Source organism: Atractosteus spatula, chromosome 3, assembly GCF_055471065.1.
Source record: "Atractosteus spatula isolate fAtrSpa1 chromosome 3, fAtrSpa1.hap1, whole genome shotgun sequence".
Taxonomy (NCBI): domain Eukaryota; kingdom Metazoa; phylum Chordata; class Actinopteri; order Semionotiformes; family Lepisosteidae; genus Atractosteus; species Atractosteus spatula.
The window spans coordinates 11,933,039-11,956,560 of NC_142708.1; the positions used below are offsets into that span (position 1 = coordinate 11,933,039).

Consider the following 23,522-nt stretch of genomic DNA (forward strand, 5'->3'; position numbering starts at 1 on the left):
GAAGAACATAAAGGTGACAGAGGGGGCCATTCTGCCAATCAAGACCAGTTGAGAGTTAATGGTTTACTGATCCAAGGATTCCCATCCAACAATTTCTTGAAAGAAGCCATATTCCCACTGCAAAAGCTGCAAAACATGAAATGTTGATATTGTAAACAAAAATGAGTTAGGTAGCATTTCCCCAATTAGAATCACATAGCTTGATCTACAGGAAGGTCTGTTCCAATGGTCATGTGTTAGTTCGCTTTATTTGCACAAAGAAAGACACTTCTCCCATGGCCAGAAACTGGCAATGTTTAGACTGAAACGATTACGTTTTCATTGACACCTCAAAGATTTTTAAAGGGGCAGAATCTGTGTCTCTGTTAGGGGTGCATTTCAGTTAGGCTGTCTGATTGAAATAGAAAAGGATAATCATAAGGTTGTTGAATTGACCATACTTAGTTTTTTTCCTTCTTTATTTTGTGATGTAACAGATCTCATAGTGTGTAGGGTGAGCATTTTACAGGACCTCCAACAAAATCCAAGTTCCCTGCTCCAAATGGCTGGTCTTCTGGCACAGAGGATACATCTCTTATAGTGGTGCTGTGCCACTTAGGCTTTCAAAGATGCTTGAGGACAATAGTCATGAAATTCTGAATCCTTTTTAAGTCTATTGTTTATCGGCCAAATACAAGTCTGAATCTTCACAATGTAACACATTGATTTGATGCACTTACAAGGATCATAACAATGTGGCCCTGTATTTTAACTCAAAAGCAACATTCTTCTGGACGGTCTCCAGAGGCTTTGAAACCTCTACAGTCATTAACTGAACTGAAGGAAACAAGATTTTTAAATCAGCTCTGTGACATTTCCAGTAATATTCTGCCCCCACCACCCACCCCCCACATACACATATTTCTTCTCATTTTAGTGTATAAAGACCACCTGTTTCTAGTTAAGAAAGCCATGTTGATCCTGTAAGCTCACGGTTCTGCCAAGAAATGGCAATGATTGGGATTTGTCCTTGTTCTCGGTGTGTGTACCACACTCCCCCATCGTGCACTACTTATGAGTGGTCCCCTTAAACAGCCACTTGTGAGAGGATGGCTTTTACTACTTCCTTTGCAAGCATGTCAATATCGCATCAATTTCAATAACCACGTATCCAGTTCGAGGTCAGCGTGGCCAGGAGTCAGTCCTGGGAAGCACTGGGCAAAGTCAACACCCTGGCTATCTCCAAGCAAAGGCAGGATGAGATCCATCCATTTTCTATTTTGTTCATGCTGTTCAGGGTCCCAGGGGAGCTGCATCCTATCCCAGCATGCAGTGGGCACAAGACAGGATACAACCTGGATGTCCAGTCAATCACAGGGCACACACACAGGCAGACACGCACACACTCACACCAGGGCCCATTCCAAAGAAGCCACTTAACCTCCCAGCATGTGCTTGGATTGTGGGAGGAAACCAGAGCCTCCAGAGGAAACTGTGCCATCCAGGCTGTATCCTGCCTTGCTCCTGTTGCTTGCTGGGATAGGCTCCGCCCCCCCCCACCGACACTATTGGATAACACTTTAGAAAATGGAACGGATGGTTCACAAACTTTTTTCTCAGCACTGTACCTTTGGTAGCAATTACTGCTGTCAGTATATTTGAATAGGTCTCTACCAGCTCCACACAGTGCTTCATCCATTTCCACTCATTTCTGACAAGCCCCACTGCTGATGACAAGCATCCCTATGACATGATGCCGCCCTATTTTGTCTTGTCAGACTATAAAGCATTTAGTCACTTGTCTACAGCATATCTCATGAAAATTAAGACAATTTGTTTTTCACTGAAGGCTTCATTCTTGGCATTCACTCACAGAGAACAGATTTGTATAGGGGCCAGGATAGCATTGATGTATAAACATCTCATCTTGGACATAAGAACTGTGAAGATCTGTCAGAGAAGTGATGGCGTCCCTGTCCAGTTCCCTGCTTGCCTGGTTGCTCAGTTTGAAAGGGTGGTCTGATCTAGGCAGTGTCTGAAGGTGGGTAGTAGCGGGTGGCATGATTCACATTGCTTTTCTTAATAATGGCCTTAACTGTGCTCAAGCAGATAAGTGACCTTCTCCCGATCTCTGACTCTCAACCACTTATTTCTCTGATTGGCTTTTAATGCTCCTTGATTTTCATGGTTGATTTTATTTAGTATTGCTATGTGAATTGTGGCTTGAAATTCAGTATCTGGCCGAGGAAACTTAGTGAGTCAGCTGAATTAACTCTGAAGTTAAACCATTCTGATCGCATTCCAACAGAGACCAGTACACTGCACTTTGTGTCAGACTCTTCTTTTGCATCTGAACTGATTTAGTGTTGCTGTAGCAAGTGGTTGAATACTTACACGTTTGAGAATTGGCTTTAAAAAATTGTGTAATATGATCAGCTTTTTTGGTTCATTTCAGAGTAAACTATAAAGTCCTTTGAAGTGTAATGATTATAAGTTAAGACTGCGAGCGTGTGAAGTGGGAGGTTTGTAAGGGGTGAATACTTTTGCAAAGCTAAGTAGATCTTATGGTTAAATAGTTTAATAGTTCACTGTTACAATAAGGGTACAAATGCGGTACAATAATAACTCATGTTTGTAACAGAAAAATTTCAGCAATAACTATTTTTTCTTTCACCATGTCTCCATGGATACTTCCTTAGTTTCTAAGCATGCTGCCCTTGACCTTGTGCACTAAAGGAGACTAAATCTTGGTGGATGATAAGAACCTTCCTACAGTCTCCTTGGATAGTTCTTGTTATTCAAACAAATTACAAGGCTATTTTAATGTGAAGACTGTGTGAACACATTTTATGATGCAGTGTGCACTTAACCCACTTCAAACCACTCTGATCCTTTAAATCGCAGAGTTTCAGGATTTCGCTCGGTGATATAGGAACAGCAGAGGCGAAGGCGGAGATTGAACTGGAACTGCTGGCAGGGTAGGCAAACTCCCTACCACCTCCGAGGAAGTTCTAGGACACCTGCCCAAGCAGTAATCATCTGCTCTGAGTTCTCCTTTTACTAGAAAGGCAGTATGTGTTGCTTGATGGCCAGACTAAGATAGTTATGGAGTTACTACTTGTGTTCCCTGAACGGTTACTTTATTTGTTTTTTGGAAACAGTAAATATGGAGAGGCTGAAAAAAAGGTATTGGTGGTTATGCTTCACACTGATCCCTGCAATATAAGTATCTTTTCACCCCTGAAAAGTTCATTTTCTCCAGCTTGTACACATTACACATAATACAGAAACTGGTCAGGATGTTATCTTGTATGAAAAGTGACAGCTGCCAGATTTGTTATCCTTGTAATGACCCAGTTACACAACTGGGGTGGATGTTTCTGTTACCTGTTACATCTTTTGTAAGTTTTCTAGAGGTAGGAGATAGGAATGCACCCCTGGGACAACAGAGAAGAAGTCTTCTCATCCCCATGTCCTTGTACAAAATGATTTAAAACTTTCAAACCGTCGTGTGAATATAAAGCACATAAATATGAATCAATATATGTCTTTCCAAATAACAAAAGTAGCAATAATCAACACCACTTATACAATTCTGTTATTGACCACTTTAATAATGAGTTGAACAGACACTTGAAGCGTCTGGAGAGATGGGGGAGGGGGAAAGTTATGTGCTGAATCATACTGTGTTTATATAATATGTTTATGTGTCCTAAAATTACCCTTACCTTTACATGTCTTTCTTTTAAACCTATGAAAAGGTTGTAAGCTCAGTCATTTTCATTGCAGACAGTTAAATGAGTGCAAAGCGACAACAAACCCTGGTCCCCCTCTTTTTTGCATTTGAAACACCAGCTCAGCCCTTGGAAAACAAGGGAGTACAGTGAGTTTCAGTCAATTCCTGTGCAGATCAGAATGCTTCCTTAACAAATGAGGCCAAAGAAATACAAAATGACTTCAGCACAACCTGAAAAACTCTCTCTTGCATTGTCAGGAATAAGCAGTGACTATCCAGGGGAAAATTGAACCCAGATATGTTTTGATATCGTGGTCTGTAAAGCCTGGAAAGAAGAACTGTGTTATAATAAACTGCAACTAAAAGATGGCACAGCCCTACATCAGGAAGTACTTGCTTCCCAACATCTTTGGAAAGTCCCACAGTGTTGGTCAGTTTTAGGGGAGAGAGTCATATTCAGTGTTCTGAAGAGGAAGGAGAATGATATTTGACAGGAATACTTAAGCATTCTCTTCGTAATTTCACTGTGGTCTCAGCCACAAAGTTAGGTAAAAGGAATCCATCCCTAGCTACCACATTACACTTAATGATATAATGTACATTCAAGGAAATAGTGTATCCATATGATGAATGTTATGGCACAGCCTTCAGCCAGCATTTTGTAAAATAGAAAGCAGGCAAGGCAGACCAGTGGAGGTTCAGCTCTTCAGGATGTCCAGGTTTTGTCTGGCTATTAATCCCTGCCAGGCACAAAACAGTGCCACTAGGATAAACCTCTTTATTATGAATATGCAAAAGTCTTTAATTAAAACTGCAGTTAACATTTCAGATACAGTAGGGAAACCAGACTTAGGTCTCTCAACATAGTTGTAGTTTTTGTTTACTGTTTTCTGCAAAAATAATGAAGAATCACTTCTCTTGGAATAGCATCACATCTGCACAAATCCAGCAAACACTGTTGTATAGTCATTGAAGTCGTGTGTAAATCCTGTGATATAGTCCTGTTTCTCACCCATTGATATAAGAAATACACTCTTCATGGTGGGAGAAGATGACAAAACAATTTCTTTTCTACAAGGATAGTATGAAGAATAATAGGAAATCAATCCCATGATTCAATTTTCTTACCCATAATTCAGTTTTATGGGCACCATTCTTGTAGCCCGCTAAACACCAATGATAGAATATTTGAATGTGAGCAACACAGCAGTGGTGTAGTGCAGCTTCTGTGGTGTTCTCAGCGTAGGAACAGGACATGGGAAATTTTTAGAGAATGGGTTAAAAGATGATTCAATAGAGTGAGGATAGGCTCACTTACAGGGGGAAATATTGCTTTGTTTATAATCTAAATTAAAAATGAGAAGATCTCCAATGATTCACAGTGAGAGAAATGTTACTTAGCCTCAACAGTGCACTTTTTGGTAACTAAGAATGCAGGGTTTCTACCTTCCCTAAGTCATTATGAATAAAATCAGCATAATTAACAATTAGCAATTCTGAATTAAATGGTGTGAAAATAAAATAATTCATTTTGCATAAGAACATATGAAAGGGTACAAATATAAGAAGGCCGTTAAACATCTCACTCCTTTGCTAGTTCATCCAAGAATCTCATTCAGCTGTTTTTTCGAAGAGGCTAAGGTATCAGTTTTGATCCTGTAGATAATTTGTTCCAAACGCACACAATTCTCGGTGAAGATTCTCCTTTTCTGTTTTAAAAGCACTTTTGATTTGTTTCCATTTGTATTGTGTGGTTTATATTTCGCTGTTAATAAAGTGTTCAATTTTGAAAATTCATCCCCTTCTTTAAATCTGTCGACACATTCCTTTAAGAACAGGAATATATCGGTTTTTTCTTCTCTAACCAGAGTGCAGAGCAACAATATTGTTATTCTAACAGGGTGATTCTAACATAGTGTAATATACAATTTTAATGTAGCTTCCTCTGACTTAAACTTTACACTTGTGACTATTTCCTAACATTCTGTTTGCATTACTATTACTTTCCTGCATGGTGTGAAATGTGATGAGATTTTTCACTATAGACACCTGTCTTTCACACAGATGTCTCAAATTCAAGTTTAGTTTTAAGTACTTTTTCCATAATCTAACATATTATAGAAATACATTTCTTTATGGACAATTAATCAGCATACCTTCCCTTTGCGTAGTCTGAGACATAGTATCATGCTGGTAAACACTTAAGTGAAAAGTTCACTTAATACAGTACATTGGCCATTTTTTCTTTTCTCATGAACCACTTTAATTGATTAACTCTGAGACCTTTCAGTTTGTCTTCTACTGTTGTCTTGCTGTTGTAATAATGTTATAGTTTTAAAAACGGATATCTTCAAAATTAGTATTGGTTTTCTCTTTATTATTGATTCAGTTTTGACCTCTTAAACTTTTTAGAATTAGAAGCTGAGCAGATCTGACTGTTTTTTACAATGTGGGTATTTATAAAACCCGTATACTGACTAGGAGTAGCAGTCCTAACTGTGTTGGTCATAGTAAGCCGTCGCTGTTCTGACATGCCTTTCTTAAAATACTGGGTTCTGCTACAAGAGCGAGCTTGGAGGAATAAAAGAAAACCACAGCGTGAATCTGCAGCAGAGCATCCATCCACTTCAGTGGTAACACCTGGCAGTAATGTCTGCGTTAACGAGAGATTTAGACATTTTAGGTTACAAAGGAATGCACTTCCATTGATTGAGGACTCCACGGAAACTCACAATATATTGATCATGAAACGATTAAGAAAAATTGCATCTGGAAGATAGTCTCCATTAGGACATATATTGAGAGATGAAAACTGACCCAATTGGATTAATTCTGTTTGAAAGAGAGACTATTTAGAGGTGGAATTTTGGTTTAATGTTACTGAGGATATGGAAAAGGAGGCTTTCAGCAAGTCACTAATATGTAAAAAAAAACTCTGTTTCATAATCATGTATTATAATTATTTATTTTTTTACAGACATTTTTATAACAGAGGGAACTTGGAATTTTTTTTAAATATGATTTGACCTGTTCTTTCAATTCAGATATATTAGTGGCGACGTCTGAAACTGATGTTCTACAAATAAAGGCAAGCAATAAATCAGTGGTAATGAACTACGTCATCAAAATCATTTTTCAGTTATTCAGATGGAAGACCATGGGTAAAGATTTTTTTTTGATTGAGTGTTGGTACTTCCTGCTGCATCTGTGTCGAACTAACCAACTTTAAACTACTGCAGTACAGTTAGAAAAAATAGCCCAATGGTTAAACATTATTATTTCTGTGACAAAGCTTCACATTCACAGAACACAAATATGTATTGTACGCTTATGTCTGTGTTCCACAGTAGCTTACTTTATCTGACTTCACTACAGAGTCATCCATTGTGTGTAGTTAGGGCAAGCAGCAACAGGACTGAAACACAGATACCCATCAGTCAGAACACAGAAGCACAAGTAGACCCAAGCTGCACTGCTTACAATTGCTCATGTGTCACCAGTGGAAAAGTCTGAATATTTTATTTTCTTTCCTTTGTTGTGCTTTGTTAGGGAGAAAAGTACATTTTTGGTATGGATTTTGGCCATCTGGTGTGCCATGGTATTTCATTTTTCATTTCTAACTTGTATTCTGTGTAAAAGGGATACATTCAGGTAGGGGCCAAAAACCTGGAAGCAGCTGGGTTAATCGGGGACACCAAGCGTATCGTAAGCAAGAGTGTCCACACAAGTGTGGTTTATTCTTTAATTAAATAACATCCCAGAACGTCTAGGGTCATGTGTAAAATTGCTGGCCTATAATTATGGCCAGCAGGACCTCTGTAACTGTGAAAGAGGGGTGATTATCCTTGAGTGTGTAGCAGGAACTTCAGTGACCAAGACAGATGAACTTGCTGATAAGCAACCATCTCTAAGGTGACGTCTGCATGGAGCTGAGAAAGATGTCATGTGCAAAGGGCAACAGTGGGCAAAAGCACAAACTTCAGGAAAGTTAGATCCATGCATTAATTTGAAGGGCAAAGGCAAGATCACTTGTCTGCACTTTTAACCCAGGGAGTTTCTTTCCTGCCTTCAGGGGTGTCTTGCAGGAAGTGTGCTTTCTTAGTGATTTGATGGTCTTGACACTGATGTTAGCTGTATGTCATGGCCTTCCCATCGCCAGATCTAAATCCCATTAAGCATTTAAGGAAGATTCTGGAATAACACCCGAGACAGACTTTTCCACCTACTGTAGCTCAACAAGGTGTGATTTGCCTGACTTTCTCATGGAACATCTGTATCCTTCCTGCAGAATTCCAGATGCTGGTAAACAATCGCACAGTGTGTATAGGTCGTGCTGGCTACACATGGTGGCCTAATGTTCTATTATTAAGTGACTTTGCATAGGTAGTTTCATTTTTTGTGTCCACTAATGGTAGGTAAATGTTAAAATTTCAATTCTCATTATACCCCTTTAAGATCATAAGAATTTGTTAGTGTTTTTTTAGTGTCCACCCAAATTGGTGTGCTAACTTTGTATCCTACCAAGGCTTTTTTAGATCACCACTTTAAGGAAAGCAGAGGGTGTTGTTGAAAGAGAGAGTCTGACAAGTAATGCACTCTCACCCCTGCCTCTCCTGATAACAGACAGAAAGATCAGCTTGCATCATAAACTGCAGTGTTTTTAAAGGTAGAGTATTAAATATTTGGGCGTTTAAAACTTGTCGATGCCCTTTTGCTTTATTTTTGCAGGGAAAGATGTCTTGAGGAAGCCCTTCCCAGCCAAGACGTCACAGTAAGACGAGCGGATTTTTTGGCTGCCAATGTTCGACGCACAAAGCCCTTGCAGGGATAGCAGCCGCAGAGGCCCAGAGGCACTCTTCTCCGCCCCCTCCTCCCTTCCGTGACGCCGCCCCGATCCCGCGAGCATGTCGATCACCCTGAAGCAAGTCTTCAACAAGGACAGGACCTTCCGGCCGAAGCGCAAGTTCGAGCCGGGCACCCAGCGCTTCGAGCTGCACAAGAAGGCCCAGGCCTCCCTCAACTCGGGGGTCGACCTGAGAGCCGCGGTGCAGCTTCCCCACGGGGAGGACCTGAACGACTGGGTGGCCGTGCACGTCGTGGACTTCTTCAACCGCATCAACCTGATCTACGGCACCATCTGCGAGTTCTGCACGGAGAAGACCTGCCCCGTGATGTCGGGGGGTCCCCGGTACGAGTACCGGTGGCAGGACGACCACAAATACAAGAAACCCACTGCCCTCCCAGCCCCGCAGTACATGAACCTGCTCATGGACTGGATTGAGGTTCAGATCAACAATGAGGACATCTTCCCCACAAGCATAGGTAAGTACAGTAGCCGAGGATAGCTGGCCTGTGCAGAAGAAGAAAACGTTATCATATTGTCATACTCCGGGGGTGGAGTGCTACAAAGTAACTGATGTGTGCTTAACTAAAGAAGACAAGAGTGTCTTTTGTATTCCTGGTCAGTTGAATTGTATTTATATACTATATAATATAGTCACCGGTATGACCAGCATAATAAATTTCCACCTACACGGGGAAAAATCTGTTAAATCAGTGATGTGTTTTTATCTGTTTTTATTGCAATGGACAGTGTTATGTTTGACGAAATGAGTAATATACAGTATTTAAGGGGTATGTTTCAGGGGGTTTCTTGGGAAACTTTTTTAAAGCAATTAAACGTATAATTGCATTGCTGTTTGCAGACATTCCCTTGTGACATTCAAACATGGAATTTGTCGGAAATTCTAATTTAACTTCTCTGAAGCACTTGTGCTTGAACATTGTCACTTTTTAAAAGTGAATCTTTCTAAAGTGTTAAAAGATTCACAGTGCTTGTTGTGAAAGGCCTCTTAGATTCTCAGAGTCTCAAAAAACGCAGAATAATGTGTCGAAAGCAAGGCCCCCTCCTCTGTTTTGGCTGAAGGAAACCGGGCGCTGTTATCAGGGGTTGAAGAATGCTTTCATCTTCACATGAAAAGCCAGGTGGAGCCAGTATAATCAATAATTGGGACCCTTAATTGTGGGAGTGCACATTGTGCTTTCTTGGTTAGAGAGCCTGGATGTTTCTGCTTTGATGTAGGTGATGTAGATGTTTCCTCAGTTGAACTCTGCTCCACTGTTTCCTCCCTTGGAGCTATTTAACCCTCACCTGGGTTAACCATTACAACTATTAAGCAGTCCTGCGTCTTGAGAGTTGTTGGGCTGAAGCTGGGTTTTGAATGTAATGGCCAGGCAGGGGCCTGTGAAGGCCTTAGCTTGAAGAGCCATATGTACGGTTAACAGGTTAATACTTCTTCGTGCCAACTTTGTGTAAGGCAGCAACATGTTTGCAGATCTTGTCTGTCATCACAGCGATAGCCTATATTTTTCATTCCATCTGCATAACAGATGCCCTTGCTATCTAATGCTGGAATGCTGTTACATGTTTTTGTTTTATCAAAATAAGCTGACTAGACTGCTAAAGTGCCTCCTTTACTAGGGTGTCTACTAATGTCATGTCTTCAGAATGTCTGAAATTCCTCAGCTAGTGTCCTCACTAAATCTGCTCTGCTTCATCGTACAACTTCTGTCCTGTGTTGATTACCCTGGTTCCCTGTGAACTTCAGATTGGACAGGTGTTTTGCTCAGTGGTTAACTTTGCTGCTTCACAGTGCTGGGGCCCTGGGCTCAATTTTTGGACTGTGATCCGTGTGGTGTTTGTATGTTCTCCCTGTGTTTGCGTGGGTTTCTTCCCACAGGCCGAAGGCATACTGGTAGGTTAATAGGCTTCTGGGAAAATTGGCCCTGGTGTGAGTGTGTGCCCTGCGATGGACTGGCGTCCTGTCCAGGGGGGAGCCTGTATAAACCCATTGCTTGTCATGGCTCTGGCTCCCCTGCAGCCCTGAATTGGATGAAGAGGTGAGAGAATGGATGGATGGAGGTGTATTCCTGCTCACGTACAAGGCTCTGAATAGTCTAGCTCCAAGTTATGTCAAGGGATTATTGCATGACTACAGTCCTACACTTAATCTGAGATCTGCTGATTCAGATCTTTTTATTCTAAGTTACAGACACAATGGATAGTAAAGCCTTCTGTTCTGTGGACTTTTCCGGAACTTCTTGTCAAATGCATTAGAGGCTTAACTATTTTTTCAATTCTCCTATAGACATTATTACTGCACCTTTTAATGTTTAATTTAAATTTACTCTTGATTTTATAAGTCATCTTACTGTGCTCTTTTTTTATACTTGTTATGTGTTCATGTCCTATAATGCACTGTGTGTTTTTTTAAAAGTCCTTATAAGTGGTGCATTACTATCGTTATTATAATGTCGGGAGGTCAGCAGCAGTTCTGTTTTTTTTTCAGACCAGGACATGAAAATACATTAGTCCACAACCCGTACAGTACTATCGCACCTCACCTTTTTAACAGGGCCGTTTTTTTATACAAACGTTGATGACCGCAAAATTTGAAAACGCATGACTGAGGTTGATTCTGTTGTTGTTGGTTTTTGTGTACGTGCACATTTGCTCTGCCAGAGACAGATGGTTAATTGGGCGCTTGAACATTAGCGGATCCAAAGCACCATAAGTTGATTTTCTCTCGGGAACAGAGCATAAAAGCCAGCAGTCCCGTGCAATCCAGTCTGTGGCAGATAAAAACAAACAACAAAAACGCAATGAAAAGAGGCCAAAACAATAGTAAAGGTTTAATCACCCTTCGGCCTTAACCATTACATCTGGCAATCGCAATTCAGCGTGCCTGCTCCAGGTGGCCATCGCTCACAGGTATTGCTCTTACCTCCAGCCTTGTATTATTAAAGGGTATTTGATCTCAGAAGCATGGGCTCACTCCCAGTGCAGTGCCTGCAGGAAACCAGATAGCACAGCCTTTGTTGGCTTTTGCCCTGTAATAACACCATTCACTAACAGGCTCTGTTCATTCGGAGTTTTTTCAATGATTTTTATAGGTTTCCCTGTGCTCCTCTCTTCACATAAATTATTCACCTGAGGCCATGTGTGCGAGCCTTACTTCTGTTTCTATAAAGGAACCTATGTCTTATTTAACAAAAAAAAGGGTTTATGGGTTATATCCCATTTTCTTATTTACAATAGGATTTGAGAAGCTTCCGAGAACACTAGAGGTGCATGTGATTGGGGATTGGGGATATAACTTAAACTTCAGTCGGAACTTAATACTTTGCCTGTATTCTGTTTTTCACCTTTTATTTCAACATTTTTAAATTGGCCGCCGAGATTTTTTTTAGACTCTCTGACTGCTCATTTATTTAGTTTTTGTTGTATTTTTTTGTAATTAGCTAGCCAGAGTTGTGGCATTTTGGAAAACCGGGTTACCCTTGTTAAGTGGTGTTTGTTGAGCAGTATGTGAAATATTCTAAATGAATTCCCCTGTGCTGTTGCCAAGGACACTGCGCTCTAGACGGTGCCTTCTTTCAGATGAGATATTGGACAGGTCCTGACTACTTTTAGTCATTGAAGATCCCTACCCCAGTGTCCTGGCTGAATTCCCCTTAATCCTTGTCTACCTGACGTCTCCCCCTGATTTTGCTTGTGGAGCAGTTTCCCCCTTCTGTGCCTGACCTGTTGGAGTCTTTGTTGGCAAATAATGACCATTTGATGTCACTCAGAAAGGTTGTGCTCTTCAGTGGTGAAGTGGATCAGGAATCTCGTAAAGCACTTTGAAATCCTTCTGGGTGAAAAGCCTTTTAAAATGCAAGAAATTAATTGTTGTTGTTTTACAACAGCTGGAATGCAGGCAAACAATGGATAGGAGGAGTGCTAAGGCATTAAAACTCTTAGCAGTGTCAGCAGAAAAAGATTAAACAGGCAGCCAGCTGGCATTCCTCTGGAACCTGCAGTTTATTTGTTTGTTGCAGAGCACTGTTGTAGGACACAGCAGAAACATGTCCAGATCGCTCCAGATGCCCTCTACCTAACAGAGGCTGTGTGGCAACATTCCTGGTGTTTTCTTTTGTTAGTTAGAGGATCAATTATCATCGTCCTCATCAGATTACACCCAGGAGTGTGACGTAATGTAGCACCTTAAAGGGCGCTTTGTGTAAATAAGTGAAGACGAGATTCTCAGAAATCTTGGAGAACATTCTCAGAAGTCCCCTAGGCACAGGAACTCAAGACTGCGCAGTGCTGAGAAACGTTATAGATATTCATGAAAGTCTAATTAAAAAAATTGAGATGACCTGATTAAACATTTATAACGCAAAAACATAAGATGCTATGGATTGGTTCATTAAGAAAGTGATCCACCATTGTGTATTATCTTCAAATGAATATGTATGCAAACCTAAGATTAAGTAACTGGTAGCAGCAGTGACTTTGACTGCGCGTTATGTTTGCCAGTCTCTCTCATCTGCTCTTTTCTTTTCGGCCGATTCCTCCTTACAGAACTCATCCAGGCTTGTGGCACATCACGTCCGGCCCTGCCATAATGTTTCAATGGGGTTGAGGTTTGGAGTTCGTCTTGGCCATTTCAAAACGTGACATTTATTTCTCTTCGGTTGTTCTGTTGTATATCTGTTTGTATATTTAGGATCACTGTTCTGTCTCTTGACCCACTGTCGTCTGAATTTCAGCTGAGGATGGCCTGACGTTCTCCTGCAGAATGGGCCGATGCCATGCAGAATTTATGGTTGTGTCCGTGCTGGCAAGCCAAGCAGCTTCAAACCATGAATCTCCCACTAACATACTTGACTGTTGGGATGAGTTTGTTCTGTTGGATGGTTTTTGCTGCAAAATATGTTTCTTAATGTGGCCAGAAAATTAAACTTTTGACTCGTCTGTCTACAGAACATTCTCCCGGTAGTCTTGAGTGAATCGTTCAGGTGCACCTTGGCAGGAAAACCATTCCTGGTTCAGTCTTTTGCTGATGGTTGAGGTAGAAACACTGACTTTAGAAGACACGAGTTTGCAGATCCCTAGAATCTGGGGTTGTCCTGGGTGGTTTTCTGAGTTACACTCAGGGAGATCCTTGCACTGGTCCTGGATTGAGTCTTCAAGGTATTGAATATTTTCCGTTTGTAGACTGACAGTGGATGGACCTTCAAATTTACTTCATTTGAACTTTTTTTGTTGCCTTAGTAGAATCCATCATCTGTTGTTGTGCATGTGCAGATTGCTTTACATTTAATCCACAGCAAGAACCAAGTGGTTCATGATCATTTTTCATCTGTGCCATGTACTGTATATGTAATAGAAGCAGAGAGGCAAGATCTTTCATGTTCAAGGTGAGCATTGCATAATCTCTAGACATATCATTTACTGTAAATGAGACAGATACCACTTCACTGCTGAGTCTGTAAGCTAAGATTCGAGACTTTTCTTTTCCTTTCAGCATGGAATAAACTGCTCGTCTGAGGCCTACGCATGCTGACACAGCTCCCTGCTCGAGCTTCTACAAAGGAAGAGAGTTTATATACTACAAGTGTATATAACACAGCTTTAACTAGTAAACATTGTGATTGTTGTGTTTTCAAACATTTGAAAAGACCTTATCAATAGAGTCCAGTTAAGACTTGTGCCACCAAATAGCTATGGTACAGTACCTGGCCAAAAGAGGAAAAGGCTTTGCTGTGCTCCAATTCTCTGTCCAGTTACCCTCAACAGCGCCAGCAGTGTTTTCTGACACATTGAGTCCTAGTGGCTGGGCAGGGTAATCTCTGCTTATTCCGAATAAGATTGGACAGAACTACAAAGTGTCTTTAGTAAGAGTTATGATTTCTCACATGGGGGAGAAGGGGGTGTAAAACAAGCTCCTGTGAGTGTGGGTACTGTAAGGAAGTCATTTGCTAAAGCAAATTGTTAACAGCTTTGTGTATCACGATGAATGTGAGGGAAAAGAAAAAGTTTTAACTCGCTTTTCTTATTCGCCATGTAAAATCTCATATTTGTTTTGGTATGCTAGAGTTTTATGTAACTAAAAAAAAAGTATTGATTCAAGCTTTACACTGAACTGATGTGCCAGGAACGAGTGTTCACAGCTATGTTCTAGGTAGTGGTTGTTAATTTTAGCTGCTGCTAGAGGCTGGTGGTGTTAGTTGTCCATACATGAGGAACTTCAGGCTAATTAATAAAGTTCTGTCAAAACATTTTTTCATTTGCTGGTTTTTGAATCTGTGAATTGTGAAGTCGTCCACCAGTGATTATGACTGTCTTAGGTCCTGGATTGTAAATGGTCTTGCTGTGTTGAAAGCCTCCAGTTCAGAGCTATTTCAGGACTGCCATTACATTAATGTTTAAACATTGTATTAAGGATTAAAGATTAAACATGGATTAAAATGGGCCAGGGTACTAGAAATACCATTTCTAAGTGAAAAATGAGTCTTCTAAAATTAACATTTCTTCTTCTGGCCCTTCTAGATACTATTGATACTTCTGTATTCTCTGCTGGGAGAATTCATCTTAACTTTTCAGCGCCATCCAGAAATTTCCCAGAAATATTTCACATTAATTAGGCCTATCAAGTGCATTGCCAGTGATGATTGGAAATTGGTCTTTATTCCTGTTAGGATAGAAGCGAACGCTCGGACTGTATCTTAGACTCTTACAGCTATGTTGCATTTGAAAATAAAAGAAATAAAAAGAAAGCACTGATGAATCACAGTATCCCCAAAGTGGTATTTTAATAAACATGTTACAATGGTGATGTTTGATATGTATTTTTACTATTAAGAGAGGTAGTGATACACTGTGTGGAATGGCATATCAGTACACCAGGGAGCTGCCTCAATGGACAAGCTGTACAGGTTTAATTCTACGCTAAAAAGTACAAAGAAGACAAAAAGAAACAACATTTCTTGAAGTCCATATGTTGAATTCAGTCCAGTTGCACTCATTTAGATCACCTGTTCAGGTGATGGCACGGGCTATGTTGCAGTAAGTCCTCCAAAAGTATAAATCCTGCTAGAATTTTTGTTTTAGGTATGATTTACCATAAAATAACCACCCATGTAAATGATAGATCACTTCTGCAAAACCTCAAAATGAATATGAGTGTATTTTAGTTGGTTGGCAAATTGCTTTTTTTTCCAATAAATTAGATGAAGTATCTATAAAACATGTTGCCTTGTATGTGCCGGTTTCATGAAAATATTTAAAATGGCAGCAAAAACTGCTTGGTCTAAAGCATGTTGACAATGTAATAGGGCTGCTCTCGCATCATTTGAAGTTTTGTTGTGTCGTTCTGAATTGCAGACAGTGATGGGAACATGGTGCTACACACACACTTAAACTTTGCCTCTTTTGTGATGTAAATCGGAGGTTGTGCATGTTACCGTGTGCTTGGTAGTTTCATTGTGGTTTCAAGTACAGTACTTATCATTGCTCATTTACTGTAACCCCGAAATGTAAAAAATAGCATTGCAGCTCGACTTTAAATAGTTTACAGGTATAGTTTACCTTTGTGGAGTAACCAGTTTTGTGTTGGTGTTTGGAGTTTTGTGTTGGTGCACTCGATGTACAAGACGGGGTGTAGGTTGAGTTTTTCAGGTTTGATGAACATTAAAAACAAAAAATAGACAATGTCTAAGAGCAGCTGAGCAAGAGCTCCAGCATCGTCCCTGATGGTTTCACTATCATTAGTTCCTGCCAGGCTAGTGGGGCTGTGCACTTTGAGGTAAACTCCTACTGAACATTGAAATAGTCTTTCTTTATAATTTTACTGTTTAACAATGTACTTGAGCTGGCAAAATACTATATTTATGTAGGTATGCTATGGGAAGGAAAAGTTTGAGAAACACTGGCTTGTTATACAATATATGTTATATATATACTGTACAGAAAAACAGTCCACTGTTTTGTGGGATCAGTTAAGAATGTAAAGATTGTCTCTTCACATTCTAAATTACAGTTTTATCTGATCAGAAGCACTTTTCATTAAAAAGCCACGTTGTTGACTGTAATTCTATGCAATTGTACTGGCTATAATACTGTATGCCGTCAGTTCTGAACATGAGAGTTTATTATCTTACCTGCAACTACTACTCTAGAGGCTAAAGCAACTGTAGCACTAAAGACATGCTATAAGACCAGCCAGGTTTTCGTTTCTTGAAAACCATTTTGAGGATATAGGTTTTTACTTTGATCAAGGCTTGGAAATTGTCTCGCTAGGCAATTCGTTCTTTAAGGTACTGATATTTGTTCAGGAAAGGTGATTTTCACAAAAACGAGGAAGTTGCAGAGAGAAAAAGTACATAGTGTCAATCATGCCTGGGCAACAAAAATGAGAGCTGTCTTGTTTTACCTGTCTTTAACCAGGTAAGACAAAAATACTATTGTGTAGCTCCTCTTGCATTCCCTGCATGCCTTAGTGGTTTCTAGTTTCTGCTCAGTTTTTTTTTCAGGTTTGTTGGACGATCTGCATTTTTAATAGAACATATTCTAAAATCTAGCAGTTCATTTTGCTGACATGATGGGGAGGGCGAACAAAATTAGCTGGAAACAGTGCACACCATAGCCTCCTAAGAGTATTGTGTTCTATGGGCCTTCAAATCCTGAGAAAGAATTACAGTGCTGTCCACTGAAAGACTTTTTATTCTCTTTGTATGAGGTGTTTATTTTAATCGTTGTTAAAGACTGATTAACTGGGGAAGGAGCTTGTGATTGGACTCTGATCCAGGTGTTGCCGTGACCAGGAATCCACTAGGACCAGGCTGGGATGAGCCCGGATGTTCTCTGTGTTCCATCACAAAGTGACTCCTGAGACTTCCCGAGCATCTGCATAGCTGCTACTGTATGTCATCACCAAGAGACATGCCATTCCTCCAGTGAGACACGACTGTCTCATTCTTTGCTGAGCAGTACAGGAGTTGTCAAAGAGCCTCAGAAGAACAGGCTGTTCTAAATTGGGTGGATATTCAGTGGATTAGTGTGTAAGCAGGTTAAGATGCAGATTTGACTTGAGCCTGCTTGGCTGACAGGAAGACAGCCTGGCCATAAAGACAAACCTCTGAAAAAGGGTATTCATTACTCACACTTCCTGTGTACTTAGTTGGGTGTGGTAGAGGGCTAGCCTCTTTGATTGTAAGTAATAAAGTCCATTAACCATGCAACGTTTCAGGAATAAATTACAATAACCACTTGATTTTCACCAGGTGTGCTTTGTCACACTCTCATTCTTGTGTTAGATTTTAGTCATGACAAATAAAAAAGTTTTGCCTCTTAAGAGCCTCCCCTTAAGAAAAGCAAATCATCTAGAAACAAAAGTGTTTTTTATTCCATTTAAATTGTAAGCAGTCGCGCTGATCTCTAATAATGAATGCTCAAGTAGACTATCCTATTATTATGGTTTGGACTGGATACTTATTATAATTCTCGAAATGGAGAAGTCCCAGACACAAAATAATATTAATAAAAGGACTGGGAAATGTTGATCCCAGTGTTCTGTTCATCATTCTATATACTTCTAAATATAAGAGCAAAGCATCAGGGCAGCTAGAGTTTTATAATTGAATTTATGCAGCCTTTTTATTGCGGAAGGTCCCAGAGTAGTTTATGTTTAGGAGGGTACTCACTTCATCTGCTACTGAAGCTCAGCTATTACATCCTAAACATGGTCAGTTTATTGTGACATTTAAAAGGGTGGGGTGTTGGTACATATTATATTCCCTGTACTTCAGTGCTGCCCTTTACATTTTAACCAATGTAAATGATGTTAAATAATGATGTTGGAGTTCTAGGAGACCTGCATGTTATTTAAAAATAATCGGTATGCTATGACATTATTATGTAATGGGCAAATAAGTGTATTGATCTGATGCATTCCAAATTAAGTCCATCGGCCCCGAACTCCAAAATTAAGCCGAAGCAAATGATTCCAGAGGAGAAAGAGGAATAATAGGAATCGATGGTATTAGTGAATACTTTCAGTAAGCTTTTTGGTATGATGCCAAAGTCCTCATGTCCAGCTGTCATACTGCTCATAATGATGGAAATAATAGAAAATGACATTACCAGCTTGTACAAGCAGGTTAACGTCATTTTTTTCTTTCTTTTTTTTTTCTGGAGAGAGTGCTTCAGAGGATATCGTGTTTATTTTCAAGCAGAATGTAGGCACTTCTTTTGGATTATTTTGCCCATTGGATCCGACCAGAGGACACAAGTGGAAAAAGCACAGAAGTGCATTTACAACATTTACAGCCGATTCACTCCCGTCCCGTTTAGAACAGGAGGCACGTCTTCACCCAGAGGGTTGTGGGAGCATACGATAGAACAAGCTGTCCAGCCAGCAGCCAGCCAGTATCGGTGAGCCTCCGACTTCAGACAATTTCTGGTTTTCTTGCATCGACGGTACATAAACGCATGTCTTGTGTGCAGTTTTCAGTGTAGAATGATGTAAGGATGGAAAGCCTTTCTTGGAGACATCTCTTAGGACAGAGTTGACGGCCTCTGATTCCGGGTGGAAGAATATTTAGAGTAAATTTAACTGTCAGTTCCAGTTTTCTTTGGCAAATTAATGGATTAATGGCCAGTGAAACTTTTTGTTTCTAAATGCCAAATTAAGATTTCGTGTTGTAGGTGATTTCCTGCCGATGGTTTTCAATAATAATAATAATAATAATAATAATAATAATAATGGTTTTTGCTCATTTTGTGTAGAAAAGAAAATTATTCTATTTTCCTTTACAAATTACCTGCATAGATATCTTTGATGTTTTTTTTCACCAGTAGTACTAATATTGCCCATCATGCAAATGTACTCACAGATGAGTTATGGATCGCAATTTAATTTCAAGATTTGTTTTCTTTGAATGCTCTGAACAGTGATCTCTTTCATAAAATGTAGTCTTCATAACTATAACTTCCACATTTTGATATTGCTTTTTACCTTTTGAACGAGACAGTGTGTACACTGTACACACACTTTAGGGTAAATAAACCTTTGCTCTGTGTAAAACATATCTTAGTGACACATTTAGTTGCCTGCTCTGAAACTGAGTATAACGTAATAAAATAAGAGCATCAACAGCTGCAGATGAACATGAGTCCGCTTATTAAATAAGTCTGTTTAAAAACTGATTTAAGTTAAAGCCTGATATATGATTATGCAACTGCATTGTGTTGTTGTAGCTATTTATAGTTGGTATGTAGTGTCTGGAAAATAAAAACAGCACAGGGATGTGTCTGCACAAACAGTGAAGTGTCTGACTCTAACCTGAAAAAAATGCAGGTCATCCTGAATCTGTAATTAACACTAACTGTATAATTTGGTCTTCACACTTTGTCAGTCTCATTTCTTCCTGGTTCTTCTCCAGTGTGAATTGAAGTTGTAGCTCTACTTGCAGGTTTAAAGTACGAGAACATGTTTAAAAAAGTTAGTGTGTCACCTCAAATACTGAAGCCCTGTATTTTCTCACAAGAATGCAATAATAAATGGAACACGCACAAGTATTGTTGTTGGGAATCAAAGATGGCATTTATACTTTTTCTCGTATCTGCTCTGTAGTAACTACTTCTGTACCATCTCTACAAGGATAGTTTTGCTCACAATATGCAGTCGCCTATCTGGTTTGTCATTGCAGTAACGCCAGAAGTTAAACCAAGTTTGTTTGAGACCCAGGACACGCTTAGAGGCTATGCAATTTATGATCAATATGTCAGCTTTTACTTTTATTTGTAATTTTAACACGGTGAAAACCATTTGAAAAACTACCCAGCATAATGTTGTGAAAGAGTGCGGAACAAAGTAGAATTGTCAGCTCTGAATAAAAAAAATCAATATAGCAAGCATGTTTCAGAAACAAATGACACCTCTGTTCGGCAAATTACTGTCAATGATGTACCAGTGTAATAAAATGTACATTAATTTAAAAAATGTAATCAAGGGTACGATAAAGAATATTTACATATCTATATAGAATGTGGATAAATTAGTTCCTGCTAGTACTAATAATAATCCCTTACACTTATATAGAGCTTTTCTGGACACTCCACTCTAAGCACTTTACAGGTAATGGGGACTCCCCTCCCCCACCACCAGTGTGCAGCCCCACCTGGATGATGCGACGGCAGCCATAGTGCGCCAGAACGCTCCCCACACATTAGTGGGGAGGAGAGCAGAGTAATGAAGCTAATTCATATAGGGGGATTATTAGGAGGCCATGATTGGTAAGGGCCAATGGGAAATTTGGCCAGAACGCCAGGAATACACCCCTACTCTTTTTGAGAAACGCCCTGGGATTTTTAATGACTACAGAGAGTCAGGACCTTGGTTTTACATCTCATCCGAAGGACGGCACCTGTTTACAGTATAGTGTCCCCGTCACTATACTGGGGCATTAGGACCCACACAGCCCGCAGGGTGAGTGCCCCCTGCTGGCCCCAGCAGCAGCCTTAGCTTTCCCCAGTAGGTCTCCCATCCAGGTACTGACCAGGCTCACACCAGCTAAACCTCCGTGGGTTGCCAGTTATGAGTTGCAGGGTGATATGGCTGCTGGCTAGTAGCAGCCAGTCTTGTGTGAGTAGGTATCACGATAACCAAAAACCGCAGAAAGAACAGACGTGTCCTGAAGGAGAAGAGGGGTGGGAGCCTCTCTGGCTCTGACTGGCAGAGTCCCAGAATTAGTGTGTCACATGTTCAGTTTTTACATGGTGCAACACTGGGGCTGTATGCACCCCTCTTCATTCAGAAGTGACAACCTGGCCGCTGCCGCAGAGAGCTGGCTTAGCAGGCTAGCCCAGGGAGGAGAGGAGGTCAGGAATTCCAGGCAGGCCGTGTCTGCGAAGCTACAGATTCGGGAGCACCTGGGATACGGATACAGAGACCATGGGGGGGCTGGGATCTGGCTCGTGATTTGCCAGGGCTTTGATCCTGTCTTTCAGTTTCCTGGTAGGAAGGACGTCGAGAGTGCTGCCTGCTGTAACACACCCTCCCCCGCTCTGCATTCCTTTCTCTCCCCTCCGGACAGCAGTTTCCTCAGCCTGGCACGTGGAGACTGCCGTGACACTGTCAGGGCAAACAAGGAGAAAACACACCCTTTAAATACTTAATGGCAGAGAGGCTGGTTTCCGGATATTATAAAGGTTGGTGTGTGAATAAAGACAACAGTAAAGCACTCTTCATAATTTCTTTTTTCTTATTAAAATCCATAGTTGCACAGACGCCCCAATTTCTTGCTCATACATGTTTGAGTCAATTCCTTCCTTTTTCTCCTTAACAATACTGAAAAAAATAGGTGTTCACTTGAAAATCACAGCCTTTTAGCTTTTGTGTAACATAATGTGCCCATGGTGGTGTGCGTGCAGTAGATTGGGAACAACAGTACAAAAGATACCCATTGTCTTCATTTCACACTATCACACTATCATATCCACTTTGTGTGCGGTTAAATGTTACAGATACAATCAACTCAAGAATTATTGGCACCCTTCATGAAACTGAGCAAAAATGATTGTATAAAATAAAGAATACACATAAGGATTCAAATGTTCTGCTCGAACGTTTGGGGAAAACCAAAGATCTTTCAGCTGAAAAGAGACAGATGGTTGTTGACCTTCACAGAGCAGGTGACGGATGTAAGAAAATACATAAACAGTTGAAAATCCCACTAAGCACAGTCAGGGCAATAATCAAAAGGTTTCAAAAAGTCTGGAGCAGTTGCACATTTGCCAAGAAGGGGATGCATGTGCATAATGCCCCCACGCACAAGTGAGGAAGATGGTGATGGAGGCAGAGAAGAATCCAAGGATCACAGTTTCAGAACTGCACAGTTTAGTGGAATCTTGGGGTTATCGAGTTTCAAAATCTACTGTTAGACGCCACCTCCGTGTCAACAAGCTCTTTGGAAGGGTTGCACTAAAGAAGGCCTTACTGAGCGCCTGAACTGTGCCAAGCGTTATCGGAACTACAATTCTACAGTTGGAATTGTGCGTTGTGATCCGATGAGACCAAAATTGAACTTTTTGGCCATGCGCACCATCGGCATGTTTGGTGACAAAAGAGGACTGCATCCAAGGAAAAGCACCTGATACCCACAGTAAAATAAGGTGGCGGATCATTGATGCTTTGGGGCTTATTCCACTAAGTACCAGGATATTTTAGCCCAAAACCTGGTTGCCTCTGCCAGGAGGTTGAGACTTGGCCATAGATGAACCTTTCAACAAGACAATGACCCCAAACTTTATCAAAATCACCACTGAAATGGCTAGGGAACACAAAATCAATGTTTTGCAATGGCCATCCTATTGAAAACCTGCGGTCTGAATTGAAGAGGACAGTCCACAAGCGCAAACCCAAGACTATCGAGGATCTTGAAATGTTCTGCATGGAGGAGTGGTCCCAGATCCCTCCAAAAGTGTGCTCCAACCTTGTCACACTTTACAGGAAGAGGCTCAGTGCTGTTATCCTCTCCTGGGGAGGCTTCACCAAATATTAATTGGAGGGGTGCCGATAATTGTGAAACCTATGTTTTGCAGAAAAAAATTGTGCTACTCGATAAAATGGTTTGTGTTTGAAAAATTGCGTTAAAATAAAAGTATACAGCTTCCCCGTATGTTTGCCCAAAATATGACTCCCTGTATGTGTTTATTTTATACGTTCATTTTTGCTCAATTTCATGAAGGCTGCCGATTATTCTTGAGTTGACTGTATGTGTGTCAGATCTTTGACCACACGAGTCCTCCATGGTTGTTTACTTGTCAGAAGAAGTCAGGTCTATTTGTGAAGACTGGTGGGTGATCCTGTTCACACTTTAACCTTTTAATAGAACTACTTTTAACTGACTCGTGAACAGGCTGGGTGGGACGGCCAGCTTCTTCTCATTTGTAACTTTTGTTAAGTTATATTTGTGAAGC

The 23,522-nt window shown here is 40.5% G+C and overlaps 1 protein-coding gene across 1 annotated transcript in view; it reads left to right on the top strand.

Moving 5' to 3' along the window:
* The window catches only part of LOC148837412 (MOB kinase activator 3B), a 51,975-nt gene that overhangs the window by 10,461 nt on the left and 17,992 nt on the right, over positions 1-23,522 (top strand). The window contains exon 2 of the mRNA XM_088912215.1: positions 8,444-9,037. Coding sequence (XP_088768341.1) covers positions 8,620-9,037 — 418 coding nt within the window. The 5' untranslated portion in view covers positions 8,444-8,619. The remainder of the gene's footprint in view (positions 1-8,443; positions 9,038-23,522) is intronic.